Consider the following 20,977-nt stretch of genomic DNA (forward strand, 5'->3'; position numbering starts at 1 on the left):
GACCAATAAATCCGAATCTAGTGGAGAGACTCAAGCATCGGTATCTTTACAGCTTCACAGGGGATTCCAATGTGAAGCCAGAATTGAATCCCACTGGGTCTTGGTGATGGAATGATAGCTGATAAAAAAAAACTTTCTATCAATGTTGTACCATCTTTCCAAGAAGAATACATCTTAAATTGGAAAAAAATCAAAGCAAAAGTGGTCAGAATCAAGCCGGTTATGAGGGAAGGAAGACTTGGGCTGTGTCCAGAAGGGATTATGGGGGTAGAAGAAACATCTGTGCAAGGCAGTTGTCTGTAGGACATGTGGCAACACTTTGGCCAGCTACAGCCCAGTGTGCTGAGGGTGCTGAGTGGGATGGCTGAGTTATTGAATAGATGGTCATATAAGATAGTTTGTATTTAAGGAAAACTTCTGGGTCAGGTGCAGGGGCTCACACCTGTAATCCTAGTACTTTGGGAGGCTGAGGTGGGCAGATCGCTTGAACCCAGGAGTTCAAGACCAGCCTGGGCAACATGGTGAACTCCTGTCTCTATAAGAAATACAGAAATTAGCTGGATGTGGTGGCTTATGCCTGTAGTTCCAGCTACTCAGGAGGCTGAGGCTAGAGGATTGCTCGAGCCTGGGACGGGGAGGATGCAGTGGGCTGTGCTCACACCACTGCAATCCAGGCCTGGGCGACAGAGTGAGACCAAAAGGGAAAACTTCTGTATTATCTGCATAGAGTAAAATTTGACTCTGGCCTTTAGTATGAATAAAGAGCTGGTAGCTACGGCTCTGATTATGGGATTATCACTATAGGGTGGGCACAGGGCTGGCATTTCCATGTGAAATAGGGAGGTGAAGATTGAGTTGGCACTGATTCCAACTTGCCCATGACCTTTGGTGGTCCCTTCCTGGGTTGGTCTTCAGCTTGCTCCAAATTAACGTGACAGGGTTAGACATGATCTTTCCTGAAGTCCCTTCTAGTTCAACATTCTATGATGTTCTTTGCTGGCTTCAGCAAAGTTACGGGGAAGCTGAACACATACAATTCAAAAGAAGCACTATTAATTAAAACCGTATTACGACCACTTTAACAGGGAGGGAATGAACATGAATGCGATGAATCTGTCACATGACTATCCTTTCAATGAGCGGGGAAACTCTTTTTGGTGGTTTGGGTTAGGATTTACTTGTGCTGTTTCTGGGAATTAACTTGATTATTAACTGCCCAGTGAAACGGCCAAGGAAGACTGCCTGTCAGGACTGCATGCGGAATGACGAGCTGCATATGGTGCGGAGGCCTTAGCAAGCAAAAGCTGAGTGTAGCCATATCCCTCTGGGCAAAGGCTGGTGAGTTCTAAGAGGAGTTTGTGTAGTGTCTACATCTCAGATTTGCTTTGGGGCGAATGTGTAACATAAGTGCCTCCATCTGCAGTTTTAGGAGAAGATTTTATTGGCCACCAAAATGACTCAGTGACACCAGGCAGAGTCTTCTGGCAAAGGTTCTGCAAACTTAACATAACGACTGTGTTGTAGAAGAAAAGCTACAGAAGTCTTTTTCATTAGGTAAGTGGCATAATAACCCTTTCCACGAGGGCGTCCAAGCAATTGTGTGAAAGATGAAAGTTTGCAGTTTTGTGCAATAGCAGGAATGGCAGTGGCATCCTAAGACCGACTCAGACTAATCTGGTTTAAGCTCCAAATACGACCTACATTAAAAGTGGCAGACTCTGATGAAGCATAGTGAGGAATTTTCTCCCACTTGTTCTAAATCCTGGAGCCTTGACAATCCAGCCTATCATAAAGGAGGAAGTATTTCTGACCATATCTTGGAGAAATCAAACGCTGTGTTTATGCAGGGCTAACAAATAAACAAAGACCTGTGCTCCCTCTGCTGGCTCTCTATAGCAATATTGAAGCAGAAAGGAACCATACGTAGTACTGGCATCTTCAGCAAACACAAGTCAGTTTGGGTATTCTGAGAAGAACCACTCATTTAACTTGGTTTTGAACATTCTTTGAGAAAAATCTATCAACTTCTGACAAAGGCACTTGGAAATTCTTAAAATTAGATATTAAATGAGACATACCTGTAGCCCTTGGCTACCAGATTGCTAGCTGTGACTGTAATAGTGATCTGGGGATTGATTGATCAACAGACACAAGTGGATTCCTCCAAAATTTTTAGATCCAGACACAATCTTTAAGGCAGTTCTGAAAAAAATCTCAGGTCCAATGTAAAGTTCCTTTTTTTCTCTTTTATAAGAGCAACTTCTAAAAAGCAAAGATTTACACTATTTATATCTTTTCTGATAATGTCAAACACTAGACTTGATTTTCCAAATCATTAGCATGCAGAAGAATGACCTCATGGTGAACAGATGCACTTGGCTGTGAGCTGCAGTGATTACATCAGTCCCTCCCAGCAGTCGAGGGTGCCCATTCCAGTTAACCCTTTCAAGGCCTCTCTGCCGGTCCCTCTTTCTTGGTGATATGATTGAAAGCACAAATTTAGTCCCCCACCCCAATATGTGTGTGTGTGTGAGAGAGAAATGTATATGTGTATATAAATGTATTTATACATAAAACATATATATGTTAATTGCAACCAATATTTTAATACTGGCTACATTTTAGATTATTTAATGCTGGTCAAAAAAGGAAGGTAAACTATAGTGCTAGGTAAAAAAGTAGTTGAAATATCTTTACATGTCAGGTGTTATCAATACAAGTAATGGATGGAATAGATACAAGGTAGATACGATGGTCTTTAAACATATTTTCTGATTAGGAAAATAGATTTTGTTTTGAAAGCTCTTTGAAAAATGCCGAGCGCTCATATATTAGCAGCTACACTACCATGTGTGGTTGACGGCGCATCCTGAACGCAAGCCTGTTCACCTGGCCAACCCACCCCCGCAGGGCTTGTTGGGCGGATGGGTAACAGCACCTGGATGGGGAGAGTCAGAAGCAGAGGGCATTTTCCAACAGTGGAAGCTTCAGGCACAGGCCACTCCCACCGAGTGCATCTCCCACTTTTACTTCAGACTTAAAGGCTGATTTTGGGGCTTTCCCTCTAGAAGTGGGGGCTGCATGCTGCTTTCTGGCTTGCTGCTACCAATACAGTGCAGAATGAATGCAGTGTTCAGGTGATGCTCCCTCTTCATTAATAATAAAGCCCTGGTGGTGAGGATACAAAGAAAACCTAGGAGCCCCTAATTCCTCAGATTGTGCATATGCATGTGAGCCCAAGCCCAAGGCCCCGCTTTGATGACACTGAGGGCCAGAGATGGTCTGATTGGGTCCTAAGTGCACTGTGGGAGCTTAAGCCGCTCAGGGTCAATTTTTCCAGTTGGCTTGTTGCTCGGAAGAACAGACTTCACCTCAATTTCTTAGTTTAAGCTGGCTGGCTCATCTGGGTTTGATCGCCCTTGTCCCAAGAATATAACAGTGTAAACAAATGACAAATGTTTTCATCTGTAGAAGTAGTAACAGATAGTGGACAGGGATTCCTCAAAAGCGAAGCCAGTATGTAAACTAGAAGATGCTTCCGAAAACGTGCTTGTCTGTGGTGCTGAAATGCTCTGTCCTCATTGTACTGCCCCACATTTCAGTTCAAATCAAGATTATATCTAGTTCATTCCTACTCAGCGTTATGAGAAGATATGCAAAGAATTAAAACAGAACATTATGCCTAGACTTAAAAATCACACTTAAGGATAGGCATGATAGACGTATAAAAATTTTTCCCACTCAACACTGAATTCCTTAAACCATGAACACTATGAAATGTAATACTGATGTTAATAATTTGAAAAGCGGAGGGAGTAGCATTTGTCTTGATATTCCATGTTTGGTTTCACGTTCCTTTTAGAAGAGTTCCAATGCCCACCCTCACATGCTGTCAGAATCTTCATTCTGCTAAGCAATTTTCAAAAATGTGACGTTCTTGAAGAAGCCTATTGACAATCCTCTCCAAGTAGAGTTCTTAAAAACTCAAATTGCTCCTAGAATCTCACGCATTTCTATTGGTTTAAATAATTATGGATGTTTGGAAAAGATCAAATTAGTTTATACAGAGGCTAAAATATACATAGAAAACAAAGTCCATCATTATTCATTTTGATAATATCTTAATAATCTTAAGAATGTAACAGTTAAGGAATGAAAACATCTAGTTATTATTTACGTGTTTAATTTTAAGAAGTAAAAAGCTTTCTCAAGAGTTAAACAAACAAACAAAAAACAAAAAACAAAAAACAACCTGCACTGAAAAATCAAGTCCTCACGAAGAGGGGAATAATCTCATGAGGGTGGGAAGAAGCTGAATGAGATCTTTTTAAAATTAGCTTTGCTACAGATCCCTCATGTTCTTTCACTGAAAAATTAGAAACGATTTAAAATCTCTAGCCAGACCGAGTATGAAATCTTCATTTCCCTTGAAACGAATTTTTTTTTTGTCTTAGATAGAACGTTGGCAGAGTGTATAAAAGAATTCAATTCACAGCTGTTCCACTTTTTTAATGTAAGAAACATTAATCAAAGCTTTAAGTTATAAGCTTTTCTCATGTTGCTTAGTATTCCAGTTCAACAAAGATCAATAGAGGCCATCCCAGTGTTCCTTGACGCCTCACCAGGAAGCAGAGGCGTGATTATGCAAATCGCGCTGCTCCTGCACCTCTGCCAGCCTGCTTATCTCCCAAGCCTTCTGCCTGCTGCTCCTGGCTCCCTGCGCAAGTGCGTGCCTCTCCCTCTTATCTCCCAACAAAGCTCTGAGAGGCAAGGATTGAGGCCAGCGATGTTAAACAATGATGCATGGCTGATTTTATTTGTAAGTGATTTATTTCACTGGATTTAATTTTTTTTTCACTTTGTGTATAAGATATTTGTTAACAAGTCAGAATAGGAGAAGTAAGGCAGTGTTCAGAGACAATTGACACAGGTTAGAAATCTATTAAGCACTCTAACAGTTTCATTTAAAGCAGTGGAAGAAGAAGGAAGCTCCTCACTGAGAATCTCAACATGCATTGGCTAAATATCCCATTTATTCTCTGAAAGGCAATTAATCTGTAATTATACGCAGAAATTTACAAGTAATAATTCTATTATTTGAAAGAAACACACAGTAATCATATAATCTGTTTAAGTGGCAATACATGTATTTTTCCCCCCAAACTGGAAATATAAAAAGAATAAAAACCTAAAAACAAGGAAATCTATGGAAACGTTCACAATTTTCCACTGGCCCTAATAAATGAAAATTATTGTAAGCTAGTTTCTAAACGGGTTCCACACCAGGTGCTGCTCCGGTCGGCGGCTTGTCCACATGACACAAACCACTCCAGAGAGACACGCACACTGCACTGCTGTAATGATGGACCCCGGGACACTGTCCTTCCATGTCTCCTGCATTAATCCCTGACCTTCGAATCTCGGCAGCATAATCCCCATTTAGCATTAGTAGCAACGGCTTCCACTGTGAGGAACTCTTTTTTGATAAGTAAGCACTGATTCGGGCATCGCTTTTAAACAGCATATTCCCAGCTCAGCAAGAAACCCACACTCCTGAATGAACCGGAGCACATTACTGAGAAAAAGTTCATTAACCTTGCTAGATTTGAAGGTTAACAGGATAGCTGAAGAAAGGAACTGAGTGAACAGCTCGAATACAAAACAAATTAAAATGAATGTCATCATTCCTTTTGATATTCATTAGTTGATTCAGAGGGAGAATGCTCTTCTTAAATTTGCAAGCATTTATCTGTGAAAAACAGGTGTACATCTGCTGCTCGAATGCGTCTTAAGCGCGTGAGAGAAGAATAATGTAGACACTCACCCGTTCCGCTGAGGGAGTAGCTGGGAGAGGGAGAAAAGACTTGGGCTGCGAAATCCTCGAATGTCATTACTTCGCGGTGGTTCTGAATTATTGCTTCGAGATACAGAGCTCGCTCTTCATAGCTGCGGTAATCGGTTAAGGAAACAAGTGCACGTGCAAAGTGGCATGCAGAGCAGTGACAGAATTCACTTTTAATACCGTTGTGCAATTTTTTCTGTGTAAAAAAGTATCCTGCAGGTTCTTTACCATCTTGCAGAAAATTAAGTATTAGTCATAATTCATACCCAAATTCTGGTTTTGAGACCTAAGTTTCTCTTAGACTTTAATTGCATTAAATACTAGTAACACTAAAAAACATGTAAAGCAACAGTTACAGAATAACATCATAAGATCATTAGGGTTGATTTAAACAAAAACAGGAGATACTGATTGCAATAGCATCTCTTTCCACTGACAGTGGTAGATCTTTTACGTCCTATTTCAGTGGATAAAACATTCTTAGCCTACTGACATATGAGTTGATACTTCAAGCAACTTGGTGATACGACAGTGCAGACGCTTCTTAAAAATAAGAAGATGCAAGTTACTGGGAAGAGAGAAGGCTAGGAAGATAGATTCTGAGGGGGCATCAGAGCCTCTAACCAAGACAAGCTGTGAACACTGGAAAATAAGAACTACTATGTCAGAGAATCTACCAAGAGTGCACAGTGCAATTTAAAAAAAAAAGACTACTGCCTTTTAATTAAAACTGCAGTCTGGAACACACAGCATTCAAATGTGTAATCAAAAACCAGTCACCAATAAAACTTACAAGCGTAACACACTGAAGCAACTTTCCAGCTGTCTTAATAGGACCCCTGCGTGTGGCAGGCTTTCACAGGGCAGAAAGCAAATCTTCCCCTTTTGTGTGTGGCTTCTGTTTCCTTAGAAGGTGAATCATGCACTTCCAATAACAGGATAACGTCAGAACAATCCGACAATGGATGGAGGCACTGCACATACGACGTTATGAATTAACACTTGGGGAAGTCCGCATGACGTCTCATTTTCCCCTTCCTCATTATCAATGCAAAAGTTAAAAGACATGTTTCAGTCGTTTTGAAAATCATGCTAATTCTCCGGGAACACAGGGAATGTGGATCACCATCAGTTTATTATTGGCAGCTCCAGAAGAGGAAAAGTAACTCTAGCATTTCTCACTACATTTTCAAACTATCTTTTCAAAATGGCCTCTTTAAAAATACAAGTTGGTGACAATTATGTCCTTTCAATCAGCCTTCAAGACAGCACGTGTTTTTAAATGGTCAAATACTTTTCTGCTTTCTTATGGCAAAGTGTGCACACCGATCTCTAAATGCAGGCTCTTCCTCTCCCTACTCCTTCAGCTATATTCAGAGGATAATTTTCATACCATGAGGAGACCAGAGGCATTCTAGGGCTGTGCTATCCCCTACAGTAGCCACAAGCCACACGTGGATATCTCATTTTAAATCTGAATTAATTAAGGAGCTGAAATTCAGTTGCTTTGCCCCTCCCCCCACCTTGCTATATTTTAAGCACTCAATAGCCGCACGTGGCTAGGGGTTCTATACTGGATCGCACAGATACAGGATGTGCCTGTCACCGTGGAAAGCACTACTGGACAGCGTGCTGCCAGAATTTCTCCGTAAGTTTGTTCTATACAACCTCAAGCAAGGAAAATGTGTTTGAAGATTTCCAAAGTGGCCCCTCTAATGATTTATGATCTTTTATATAGATGGGCACAACCGCCCAAGGCCTGGGCAGCATGAGCCTGAACTGGCTTCTTGACTGTGGGCTGAACTCCAGGTGACTCGCCTTAATGAACAGGCTGCCAAACTTCCTCAGCGAGAGGCGCCTGCTCAGGCCCAATTCTAGAGGGACCCACTAATGCCATTCACGTCTCATTATGAACACACTTATTCTGCACAGCACTTGGCTGTCGCCACGGCTCGGCCCTCCGTGCATGGCCCCAGCAAGCCGCTGGTCCGGGGAACAGCAGGACGTTAGGCCTGAGTGGCCGTCTGGCGAACAGGCACTCTGACACTAAGCTGGCACGTGCTGGCCCAGCAGGGGCTGAGCGAGGCGTGACAAATTACTCAAAGAGCTGAGCTAAACTTATGGCTGACAACCACCTGAGCCTTTGGACCGCCGTGGCCCGCTGTCAACGCTCAATTCATGGCTCCCCCTTTCAGTCCATCGTCTGCTTGTGGGCCTGGGTTAGAGCAGGCACGTCCCTCTAAAGACCTGTCATGCTCTGCCTAGCATCGTCCTGCTGTTTCCTCAAAGGCCCCACTGCGTCCAACACATCCACATACAGTGCTTGGGACAATGGTGAACAAAAAGGAAATGCGTGTGTTTTGCTAACTGCTCTACGGAAGCCACGTATCTGGAAAGTGGCTGGCTATGTTAATCAAGCTCATGATCAAACCTACAAAGGGACGTTTTGCATAATACCAGATGAACCGACCCCAGACGGCAGCCCACCGTCCCAATCCTGGATGGCACTATCATAAGCTTGTTCTTGTCACAAGCTTGTCCTTGTCAAGGCTGAGACATCTGGGCACCTTAGAGGAAGTCCAGCACTATATTTATAGGAGTAATAATGAAGTTGTGAGATTCTCTGATTCAATGAATATTTATGGTCTGACTCCTAAATTAAGGCAGTAGGAGACAGAAAACATAAAGGTGCTTCCAGAACTGGATCCTGGAGGAGGAAGTGTTTCCTTCATAGAAGGTTCCTGACCCTGCCATGCATGCCCCCGACTGTCACACACAGCCCACACTCTCCCGCCCACTAACTGGAGTGTTAACAGTGCTAAACTGGGTGCTGTCATTTAGACAAACATCCATTAGGGATTGGGGTGAGACCAGGAGATCATCAAATACATTTTCGCTCATGGCCCAAGCCAGGGCATGTAAACACCCTGACAAAGAGAAAACAAATATCCCCTTAGCTCTGGCAGCGTTTAGAAACAGCCAAGGAGCTTGTGGGTGCCAAAAATCATTTCTTTTAGTAGCCATAAAAAACACAGCGCTGGGATCTTAACTGAATTAATTGCAAGGGCAATTTGGAGCAGTATCATCTGACATTTTCTTACCTAATATCCTTAGGGCTTCAATGCTGGTTGCTTTCTATAACAAAGGGCATTTATAATTTAGACATCAAAATGCTTGTAAGCTTTTCACATGTAAGACATGTTAAAATGTGAAGTGAATGCTGAAATAATGCCGATCCCTGGACGGTCAAAGACCTTTCACTGAAAGAGGCACCAGGTCACAAATCCGATCCCTGTTTCAATACTAGCCATGGCCCTTTTGTTCTCTTAAAAAGTTTACTAACAAATGTGTAACTTTTAATTCTGCTCTGAATTATTAATCTCATGAAAAGCCACACACAACAAAGTACTTTTTTAAAGAGCAGTTTTCCCCTGGATTACTCAATTCAGGGAACATTCAAATTACTGACCAGAAACCCATCTTGGCTTCTGGACATTTCTCAGTTTCTTTAGCCACTCATTCTGTTCACATTTTCACATAAGAATTTTTATCAAGAATTTTGATTAAGAGACAGGCCTGTAGTCCCAGTGACTCAGGAGGCTGAGGTGGGAGGATCACTTGAGCCCAAGAGTTTGAGTCCAGCCTGGGCAACATAGCAAGATTCTGTCTCTAGAATAAAAAATAAAAAAATGGATAATATTCCTCTACTTTACTAAAGAGGTTATACGCCTTTACTGGTTACATTTTATCAAAAATTTCCAAGAGAACTTCTCGAGACTCTCAAGACACACCCTGCTGAATCTGCAGAGCTGTAAGAATCTGAGAATCTGAACCTGTCCCCCAACTTTACTCTCATTATTGTTTGTTTTAGGTTTTAGAAATGACAGTAGCAGCATGACAGTCAGGAAGGAGCTTGTATTTTGGTGGAAGGAAGGCAGGGTTTGAATCTCAGCTGCCCTTTTCCCTGCCAGGTGTTGATGTCCCCATTTTACATGTGAGACAGCTGAGGCAAGTGGTTCCGACTCCAGCCTCAGTTGTCCTACTAAATGTAAAATGGGGACACCAACGCCTGTTCTCAGGACGGCTGGGAAGATTAAATAGAATCCTATATATGAAGCATCTACCTGGGTTCCAGCACAAAAAGAAAAGCACGATAAATCTGGATTGACTCCTCCCTGCCTCTACCATGTGGGCCTAGGGTTTTGTTGCAGAAAGAATGTAGTAGGTAAGCTGGAGGAGAGTTCCGTGTCAGGCTCCATGGCAAGCAAACCTCCTTTAGGCTACACCCTCATGAGCAGGGAAGTCCTATGGTCTCCATTTTACCGATCAGGTAATGAGAGCTCAGAGAGTTCAAGAAATGTTCTTGAATCACAGTGACACAGTAATGGAATTAAGGCTACAGCCCAGGTCCTCTAACCTTTACTGCTTTCATCTAATATCTTGAATTCTAGAATAAATGGTGTTAAGTTCAAGATCATGTGTGAGGTTGGGAACTAAACTCCAAATGAGACAAATCAACTGACTTAAATATACGTGAGCTATAATAATCAACCCGCAACGTAAACCTGAGTGCGTATGTGTAAGCTGCATCTATACCCAGATCATGCTGACTTTATAAAATACAACAAAACAACAATTATTCCATTTTAATTTCTTTTTACTCATTCGGGCTATGTGTTTGTTGACTGTTGTTTAGCACTTTCAAGCTTCTTTTATCAAAGAAATAAAGAGAACTGTTTGTAAGAGGCTATGTTGCAGACTGTATTTTTTCAACCCTTGAAACCCTTCTTGCCTGAACCTTCTCTAAATTTCCCAAGAGTGGACATGATGCTCAGACTGGCAAAGTGGCCCCGGACACAGGCAGCCTCCTGACATCAGTGTGTGTGTGCTGTAACAGTTTGCGTACCCACCTCAGTTTTCTTTCTGAACTCATGCAGCCTCTAATCACTGGCACAAGCAAGCCCAGAGCTAGCCATTCTCACGACTCTTAACTCCCATGGCAGTGATCTGCAGAGGAGGGAATGTCATGTTTCAGAACCACCTGGGACGCTTCAGCCATCCACGCATCCCTCTCAAAAGTTCTGGCGTCCCCGAGTTCTGCTGCCACTGTTCCATCCCTTGAGTACATTAGGGTGTGGAAAAGGTTGAAAACCTCTGGCTAAATAGCTACCACGTATGACCATCTTAAGCCTCCTTATGTTAGTTTTCTGTGGCTGCTGGAAATGACCACCAACTGGGTGGCTTAAAACAACAGAAATTTATTCTCTCACTAGTTTTGGGAGGCCACAGGTCCAAAATCAAGATGACGGCAGAGGCTGCAGGAGAGATTTTGCTCATGCTTCTTCCAGTTCCAGGTGGCTGTCTGCATTCGCGGGGCTGCATGACTCTCCTCTTTGCCTCCATGGCTACATGGCCTCTTCCTATTCTATGTGTCTCTCATAAAGGACACTCCTCACTGGACTTACTGCTCTCCTGGATAACCCAGGATGATCTCCTCATTTCAAGATCCTTAACTTATGTCAGCACACAGCCTTGAGTCAAATAGTTAACATTCACAGGTTCCAGGAACTGGGACACAGACATATGGTTTTTGGGACCATGGTTTACTTCAATAAACTCCTTGAGGACACCATGTGAGTCAGGTTCATCAAATTTATGTCAACAGAAATTTATTCTCTTACGTCACTCATACAACCTAGCTTACAAGCACCCCACATAATATTTACTGAATGAATAAATGAAGGCCTGAAATTCGTGTCCATTGCTTTAAGCTATGAGACAGCTAGATATATTCTAGGCAATAGCAACTTGTAAGGAGAGGTTAGAGAGTTCAATTTGAAGTAAAATTATACATAGATTTACAAAACTGCGTGATAAAAACTTTTAGAAGAATGTATGGGGCAAACTCTTTATGACCTTGGGGTATGGAAAATCTCTTAAGAAACCAAAACATGAACCACAGGGAGAAGAGACTGGTACATCTGACCACATTCAAAGTAAGAGCTCCTGTTTACCACAATACTGTAAAGAAGGTAGAACTACTAGGCACAACGTGGGAGGAAGCATCTGCGACTCAGAGCTGGCAAGGGGTAGGTGCCAGAATATAAGAAGAACGCCAAGCAAATCCATAAGAGAAAGTCAAATAACCTACTAGAAAGATGGGCAACCAAGAGATAAACCATGACTGGCAATTAAGTTGCTCAGTACCATTAATGATCAGGGATTATGAGAATCACAACAAAATACCATCTTATATATCCCAGAGTGGCCAAACACAGAACATGTAATAATGCCAAATGTCAGACAGGACATGGGTCACAGGAGCCCCAAGAACCTGCTGCTGGGAGGAACTGGCCTGGCTTCTTGGGAGAGCAATCTGACCTTATCCAGGGAAGAACAGACGCGCGTGCTTGCAGGCTGGCAATTCCGCTCCTCAGTATGTGAGCTCTGGCACATATGTGCTTGGTTCAGAATGTTTATAACATGTTACAGACAACAGCAAAAAAGGAAAAGGAAACTATTTTTAACATTCATGGATAAATGCAGTCACACAATGGGATATTATATAGCAGTGAAAATAAATGAACTATAGGCATGTGTATTAATAAGGATAAAACTGAAAACCATGCTCAACCAAAAAAGCCAGTCACTGAAGGACACATTGAGTGCAATTCTATTGCTATACATTATTTATTTATTTATTTACAGACAGGGTCTCACTGTGTCACCTAGTATGGAGTGCAGTGGAGCCATCATAGCTTACTGCCACCTTGAAGTCCTGGACTCAAGCAATCCTCCCACCTCAGCCTCCCAAGTAGCTGGGACTACAGACATGCGTCACCACGCCTGGCTAATTTTTAAAATATTTTCTAGCAATGAGGTCTCGCTATGTTGCCTAGGCTGGTCTTGAACTCCTGGCCTCAAATGATCCTTCCACCTCAGCCTCCCAGAGTGCTGGGATTACAGGCCTAAGCCACCTTACCTGGCCTATATATATTTTAAAAACAGGTTAAGTGAAACATATTGCTTAGGGCTACACACATATGTAGGAAATGATAAAGAGCAAGGAAATAATAACCTGGGATTACCTCTTGGGTGTGGAGGGGTTGTACCTGGGAGGGTCTGAAATATATTGGCTGGTGCAAGTGGGTGTCAGTACCGGGACGTGTTTTGGTGTTCCTTAGAACGTATGTAAATGACATGTCTTCTAGTCTATATAAATATTTCATAATAAAAATGGGCAATTTGGCGAGAATGAAACAGCACTAATCAAATGAATCTTTTCTCACCCATCAGAAGGACAGAATGAGCTTCAAGTCGAAGGTTGATATAAAAGGTCTATGTTTGGGTGTTAGAGTTGACGATGATCACAAAGAAGTCCATTTGACTCAGACACAGAGAAAGCAGAAAAGAGACAGCACTATTTTTAGGGATTTCATTCCAGAAATAGACCAGAATGTCAGAGCTCAAAATTTTCAGAAAGTTGTGGGGAACTCTGACAGAAGGGATTCAAAAAGCTCAAATCAAACATGGATACGAATGCCACCTGTAGGGGAGGGGGATAATGCTCCAAAAAATAAAAATGTATTTCTACAAAATTACTGTTGTTAGAATTACTATGCATTAAGAATGACAAAACCAGCTGAATCTGAGAATGGTCAGAATACTACATATATTCATGGGCTTAAGCATAGATTTCTATATATTATCCTAGTCTGCTCAGAGAACTGGATCTCAAGTGGCTGTGCTATTTTCAAAAAGCAAATCCACCTTCATTCAAGCGCTCATCCATTCAAGAGATATGTATCGAGTGCCCCCCTGTGCTAGGTAATGGGCATGTAATCAGGGAACAAGATAGATGTCGCTCCTGCCACCAGCAATCCTGCATTCTAGCAGGGAGGCAGACCGAACACTAGTTAAAGGACAAGTCCAGGGAATAAGGCAAACTGTCATTATGTCAGTACCAGGAAGGAAAGAGGGAGATAAGCTCAACGAAGTCTCTGATGGGAGGGAAGCAGCTAACCAAGCAGGGATGAAGTGGGGTAAGGAGTGTAAGAGCAGTTCGGGCACAGAGAATGCCATGAGCGGGAAGAAGTTGGGACACTTCAGGAGGAGAAAGGAGACTGGAGCCATGGGGTAGTAAGAGGGTGGCAGGAGGTGCAGCTGAAAGACAGGCTGGGCCTGGGCACAGGAGGCCTGAATGGCTTGAGGCAAGGAAGCAACATGATGTCACTTAAGTTGCTATATTGCCCTTAGAGGAACTGCACCACTAAGGAGGGTCCTGAGTGTCCTCTAGTTTGGAAGAGGTCAAGGCTGACTGGCATCTATACGTTCAATCAATGGGCTTGTCCAAATATTTCAATACCTTACTTATTCTTTGCATTTTTCAGAAGTGGATGACATACAACTTTTGGGCATGTGGAAGAGGTAAGAGTGCTACTTGCAGGCTTGAAATGACCAGAACTTCTGAGAATGACCTTAAGCATAACCAGGAAGGACTATGGCATGGCAGAGAGAGGGCCACGCTGGGTGACACACACACCCTGGCGTGGAGGGAAGAGGAAATGGAGCAGAAGCAGGCTCTCCGGTGAGGCAGAGAATGAGGCGCTACACACAAGGAGTCAGGCACGACCCTCCCACAGGACAGATACTGGGTTCACAGATACTTATAAAAATGAGATGAGTTAACAGCAGCTGTGGATTGAGGAATACTACCCTGTTTCGAATGTGTAAAATACACCCACGGATGCATTTTAAACCTAGTAAAAAAAAAGACCCTACTGTGGCAGAGTCTGAGCTCAGAGAAGGAATGGCTAAGAATATTTTACAAAACTAGGAAATTAATTAGCTGATTTCTTCTGCTGCTCCCCATTACTGGCCGCTTTTGGTATAGAGGATGCACAAGAAAATAACACGTTTTTGTTTTTGAGCAATGTTTTGGGTAGTGATCAAAGAAAGTGAAGAGGCAACACAGAATAGGAGAAAACATCTGCAAACCATTTAAGTGATAAGGATCTTGTATCTCAAATATATAAAGAACTCTCACAGATCAACAATAAAGACAACCGAGTTTAAAAATGGGCAAGGGATGTGCATAGACATTTATCCAAAGAAGATATGTAAATGGCCAGTAAACACATGAAAAGATGCTCAACACCACAAGTCATTAGGGAAATGGAAATGAAAACTAGAATAAGATACGACCTCACGTCTACTACGATGACTATAATCAAAAGGACAAGCGATAATAATAACCAGTGAGGACGAGGAGAAGATGTGGAGAAATTGGAATCCTCATACCTTGCTGGTAGGAATATAAAGTGTGGCCACAGGCCAGGCGCAGTGGCTCACGCTTGTAATCCCAACACTTTGGAAGGCTGAGGTGGGCGGATCACCTGAGGTCAGGAGTTCGAGACCAGCCTGACCAACGTGGAGAAACCCTGTCTCTACTAAAAATACAAAATTAGCTGGGTGTGATGGTCCATGCTGTAACCCCAGCTACTCGGGAGGCTGAGGCAGGAGAATTGCTTGAACCCGGGAGGCGGAGGCTGCGGTGAACCAAGATCGCGCCACTGCATTCCAGCCTGGGCAACAAGAGCAAAACTCTGTCTCAAAAATAAACAAACAAACAAACAAACAAAGTGCAGCCACTGTGGAAAACAGTTTGGCAGTTCCTCAAAAAGTTAACATATTATCCAGCAATTCTACTCCTAGAAGTTCAATACCCAAGAGAACTGAAAATAATGTTCACATAAAAACTTGCCAACAAATGTTCATAGGAGCATTATTATTTACAGCCAAAAACCAGAAACAACCCCCTTGCCTGCAAACTGATGAATGGATAAACAAAATGTAATATATCATATAATAAAATGTTATTCAGCCATAAAAAGGAGTGAAGTATTGACACCTGCTGTTGACACGGGTGGACTTTGCAAACACTACGCTAAGTGAAAGAAGTCAGATGCCAAAGCCCATATATCGTGGGACTTCATTAATATAAATGTCCAGAATAAGCAAATTAATACAGACAGAAAGGAAATCAGTGGCTGCTTGGGGCCAGAGGGAGGGGAGAATGTGGCATGACAGTTAATGGGTATTCAGTTTCTTTTTGGGGTGATAAAAATGTTGTGGAATTGGAAGTGGCAATGGTTGCACAACTCAGTGAATATACAAAAAACCATTGTATTATACATTTTAAAAGGGTGAACGCTATGGTCTGTGAATTATATCTCAATAAAATAAATGCCCCCAGGCTGGGTGCAATGGCTCACCCCTGTAATCCCCAACACTTTGGGAGACTAAGGTGGGAAAATCGCTTGGGGCCAGGAGTTTGAGACTAGCCTGGGCAACATAGTGAGACCCTGTCTCTAATGGCACATGCCTGTGGTTCCAGCTGGTCAGGAGGCTGAGGTGAGAGGATCGCTTGAGCCTGGAAAGTTGAGGCTACAGTGAGTTCTGATCATGGCATTGCACTCCAGTCTGGGCGACAGAATGAGACCCTGTCTCAAAAAAAAAATGCCCCCCAAAATGCCTAGTGGTACGCAGTGCACACTATGTATTGTGAGGAAGGCCTGTTAATAAAAAGATCTTCACTGAACACACGAGAGAACAAATGGCAGGATGGCCTGGCACAGCAAAAGCCCTCCAGGCAGATAGTGGCTGAATCATTTAAGCATGGAAGACACAGGAAGAGCAGAAGACCATGTGCCGCGACTGTTCTAGCAGCTGGACGATGAAAAAGACATAGTCTTGTCCTTCACAGCATTCACAGCTTATATGGAAAGACAAGTGGACAACGAGCTCTACGAAGCTGGTGGGTGGAGCGATTCACGGGAATGAGGAGTGGGTCTTGGTCAGACTGCAATGGGCTTGTTACAGAAGGGAAGAAGCAACACCAGCCTGTGGCAACTGGGAATCTCTGAAGGTTTTAAAACAGATGAACAGCAGGACCTGATCTATGCCTGAGAGATAATGGGGCAGGGAGACAATGCAGGGGAGGAAGCGGCACAATGCGGGGTAGACCCATCTGGACTTGGGGTGCTCACCGATGGTAAGAGATGGAGATGGATTCTGGACATAACCCTGGGATCAAGGTGTAAGTGACCAAGAGGATGGGATAGAAAGGGACCTGAGGAGGAGGGCAGGGTTGAGTGGAGGAGTCTGAAGAGCCCAAGGGATTCCTGGGGGACAACTTCAGGGAAGTGCTGACTGGGACTCAGCAGAGAGGCCTGGGCCAGAGCTGAAGAGCTGAGTCATGGGTTTGGAGATGAGCTTGAAGGAGAAAAGGGGAACCACCCCCACCAGAGGGTGGGCAGAAGTGAAAGAGCAGTCAAGGGATATGGAGGGAGCGGGAGACAGCCATCTCCCAGATCCCAGGGAGAAGCATCTGGAAGGAGGAGCAGTAGGGTTCCTGCAGAGCCTCAGCTCCCATGCACTTCCCTGGTACCTGCCTCAAAGGCACATGCTCCACAGGTGTGCTCAGGTCGCATTTAATAACTAAACAAATGGATAAAATTCCATAATGAGCAAGACAGGAACAGATGCCAGTTACATCCTAAAGCCATACATCATTTTCACAAGATTTTATTTCTCTTTCAATATAATGTAAATTTAAATTCTAGGACTGTTTAAGGCCACAAATAAATGAATCATTGAAAGTAAATGTCACAGCCTGGTAACAGGTAAAGAGGATGACTTTACTCAACCATGTAACCAAATAAAATGGATGTTTTGGAAAAGGAAATTAAACACATGGAGGTATAAGATATTAGATTAAGTTTCAAACCCTAATGATACACTCCTGGACAGAAGCAGTCCACTACTGCTCAAAAAGAAGAAAATACCATATAACCAAGTTTAAGAATAATTCTGAGGAAATGATAAGAGCAAATGGAAATGAGAAAAAGATTTTCTTCAGGCTATTAAATTACAGACTTTTGGAGATGGTCTGTTCTCATATTCCCATGTCCTTCCGGCGTAGGGAGCTGAAGGTCTCCCTCCTAGAATCCGAGGCGCTCCACACATGCAATGGATTTGGACTATACTGTTATTAGAAATGTTCAAATCAGTTCTTCCCAGGGGATTGATTTGTGAAGGAGCACATCCTTAATTATAGCATTTTCCATTTCCATCTTCTCCAATTCTCCCAGAGCACCTCACCTTCTGCAAATCACCAAGTGAGAAAATGCCCCGTGACACCGTCGCTCAAAGTCTCACATCAGTAAAAATGTAAGTGACAAGAAAATTAGTCATTCAGCCTATTTCAAGTCTAGAGAAAGTGCTGTCAAATTGAGTGAGAAAAGATTCAACAGGCTACTTCAATGATGAAAACGACTGAAAAAGTGACGAATCAATATGAACAATAGAAGCCCTGAGTTCTGCCATGCTGACGCCAATAACTTGATTTCTGGGAGGAAGGGAGTCAATGTCACTTGAACCGTGTTTCTCTTTCACAGATTTTCACTCGTCCTAAAGACATCATATGTTAGAAGCTAAAAAATGTACTCCCAACCTTAATATAGAAAGGACCACTGCTGACATTTTTGGGGCATTTAATATCCATGAAGTCACAACAAAACGGAAAATAATTAGAAATGCAGAACTGACCTAATGTTAAATGATGAGTTAATGGGTGCAGCACACCAACATGGCACATACATACATATGTAACTAATCTGCACGTTGTGCACATGTACCCTAAAACTTAAAGTATAATTAAAAAAAAAAAGAAGAAATGCAGAACTGTCTCTAAATGTCTTAAATCCTGTTTGTGGCAAAGTATAAAAAGAGTAGACAATTAAAGAGCAACACACATGAATTGTAAACTCTGGTTCTGTCATCACTGATTCTAAGAGAAAAAAATATTATTAAATAAAATACGTTACAGGTACTATTTAGTGCAACATAATTTGAATTGAATTATCCAATGTTTACTCTTCAACCATTCTATTTTGAAGGCAAAAGCCACTTTCATTTGGCCTACAGAATAGTTTATATCTAGGTTGATTCTAGAAATTAAATAGGATCATGATATATGATATACGATAGATAATAAGTAAACGAAACTGACAAGTATAAGAAAACATCTATAGCAGATACTCTGGTTATCCATTCCTTTGAGACATTCTTAATTGTTATAACAATCTCTTAGGCCCACATGAAATCAGACTAGGCTCAGGCATGACACAACTGAATTTTGTGGTCCAAAGTATTTGCACCAAGTTGTGTACAGATTTTCTTTGTTTTTCATTTCTGAAAGCAATTTTGGGGAAATAATTCCTTTTCATGGTATTTACAAAATTTTAGCTATATTTGTTTTTTCTTCTGTGCGTTTTAAAATAATAAATATCACTACCTCTGGAAGCAGAAAATAGTATTTCTATGCTTCTATGAAATAATTTTAATAGCTTAAAGGCATCTCAGTTTTCCAGGAAGATATTCATCTGATACCAAGTTATCAGATGTCAAGAAGAAACTCCAAGAAAAGTTAGGGGTTTACCAAATGAAAGTGACTTACAAAATGAGGAAAGAAGCTGATGTGAAGGTTGCCAAGCGGCCTTCCTGGCCGATTCAGACTGCTTGAGTGGTACGCTGGGTTGCAAAGCACACCTGAGTGATAAATATTACTGCTGACCCACACTTGAAACTCAATACACCCCACAGACCTATCAGAGCAAAAAAAATAATGCCACAATTATTGAAACCTAACTGGAAATTTGGGGGAATTCTAATAACACAAAGCTCCCTCATGATCAGAAGTAGCAAAAGTATGTTGGCCAGTTAATATTAAAAGCAACTGATTTCTGGCTATTCATAACAGTATGTGATGCAACTGGCTCACTTAGGGAGAAGCTACACTAAGTGGACACAAGGGTTGAGCCATCACAACAAACGGCCCTGGAGCATGTCTTTATCTGCAGCACTCTGAAGAGCCGCTCCATCTGTAGGCATGGCTGGGCCCCTCAACAGACACTGGTCCTGTGCAACCAGAATGACCAGATGAGCGTGGAGAATATGGGTCTCATTAATGTTATGGAAAGTAGTTTTGAGCAGCCACAGGGCAAAAGCACCTCTTTTACTCCTTTTACATCTGTTCTAACATTTGGTTCACTGTTAGGTTAAAAAAAATAAAGATGATCAGGAAGTATATATAAGTGACTTACATAGTGTGGTTTGAAATTTTTATGTTTGCTGTCAAGATTGGTCATGAAAATTCCCACGGGCTGCTGGAATGACTTACTCTGGTTTCATAACAGGCTCAATTGTACTGTTCTACACCTTCTGCTAATCTGGTTCTAGGCTGTGTAACGAAAAAAATATGCACATATAGCTCTGTTGAAAATAATGAGTCTTGATGAAGGTCTACGTGTTTGAGTGGGGTAGTGAAGCCACCTGTTTGCTAACGAGTCTCTGGCTGAAGGGCACTGGGCTGAGAACCCCATAAGGTGGTCATACAGCCCTGTGATGCTTCTGCTTAGGGGTGAGGAAGGGAAACACTGTAATGATATTAGAGGAAGGCTTAAGAAGCAACAGGGCTCAAGTGTGAAGTTCAGGCATCGTCACTGACATAATCTCAGAGATCATCAGCAACAGACAGCATACGGGATGCCCTTTTACGAGTGCACCTCAAAGGAAAAAGTCCCTGTTCTGACAGCCCTTCAGGTGTGGGGTCTGCAGCAGGTGAATCAGACTACATCCTGAGCATAAGTGAGCCCCCGGCCAGGCACCTCTGCTGATGCTGCATCAACCAAAGATTACATTTAAATAAAGATGCCAATGAAAATGATCAAGTGCTTTTAATGGGTTGAAGTTTTATAGGCTCTATCTCATTTAATCCTCACAACTTCCTCCTGTGGTTTGTACTATCCTAATTTTTTTGTAGAGGAGGAAATTGAAGAGCAGTGAGGAAAAGTGATCTGTTCCACCTCTCTCAGATGCTACCAGCAGCCTGACTTGAGAGCCTGGCTCTCAGTCACGGCCCTGCCTCTTATGATCAGAATTCTCCCAACAAGAGAAAAGACTAGTGAGGCCACAACTAGCAGAAGGCCCAGTTCCATCTACTCACTGGTGTTTTTATAGAAAGCTGAAGGAGTAAATTGTAACCCTTCTTCCACTCTCTCCAGTTGGGACTCT

General features: G+C 42.4%; 1 protein-coding gene across 17 annotated transcripts in view; it reads right to left on the minus strand.

The window, feature by feature from the left end:
* The window catches only part of RALGAPA2 (Ral GTPase activating protein catalytic subunit alpha 2), a 326,217-nt gene that overhangs the window by 16,600 nt on the left and 288,640 nt on the right, over window positions 1-20,977 (minus strand). For all 17 annotated transcript variants that reach the window (XR_010154291.1, XR_001712145.4, XM_063803184.1 and 14 more), the window contains one exon: window positions 5,825-5,946. Coding sequence is in view for 15 of the 17 variants with exons in the window: in XM_063803184.1 (XP_063659254.1) it covers window positions 5,825-5,946 (122 nt within the window). In the remaining 2 variants the exon portion in view is untranslated. The remainder of the gene's footprint in view (window positions 1-5,824; window positions 5,947-20,977) is intronic.

Source organism: Pan troglodytes, chromosome 21 (assembly GCF_028858775.2).
Source record: "Pan troglodytes isolate AG18354 chromosome 21, NHGRI_mPanTro3-v2.0_pri, whole genome shotgun sequence".
Lineage (NCBI taxonomy): Eukaryota > Metazoa > Chordata > Mammalia > Primates > Hominidae > Pan > Pan troglodytes.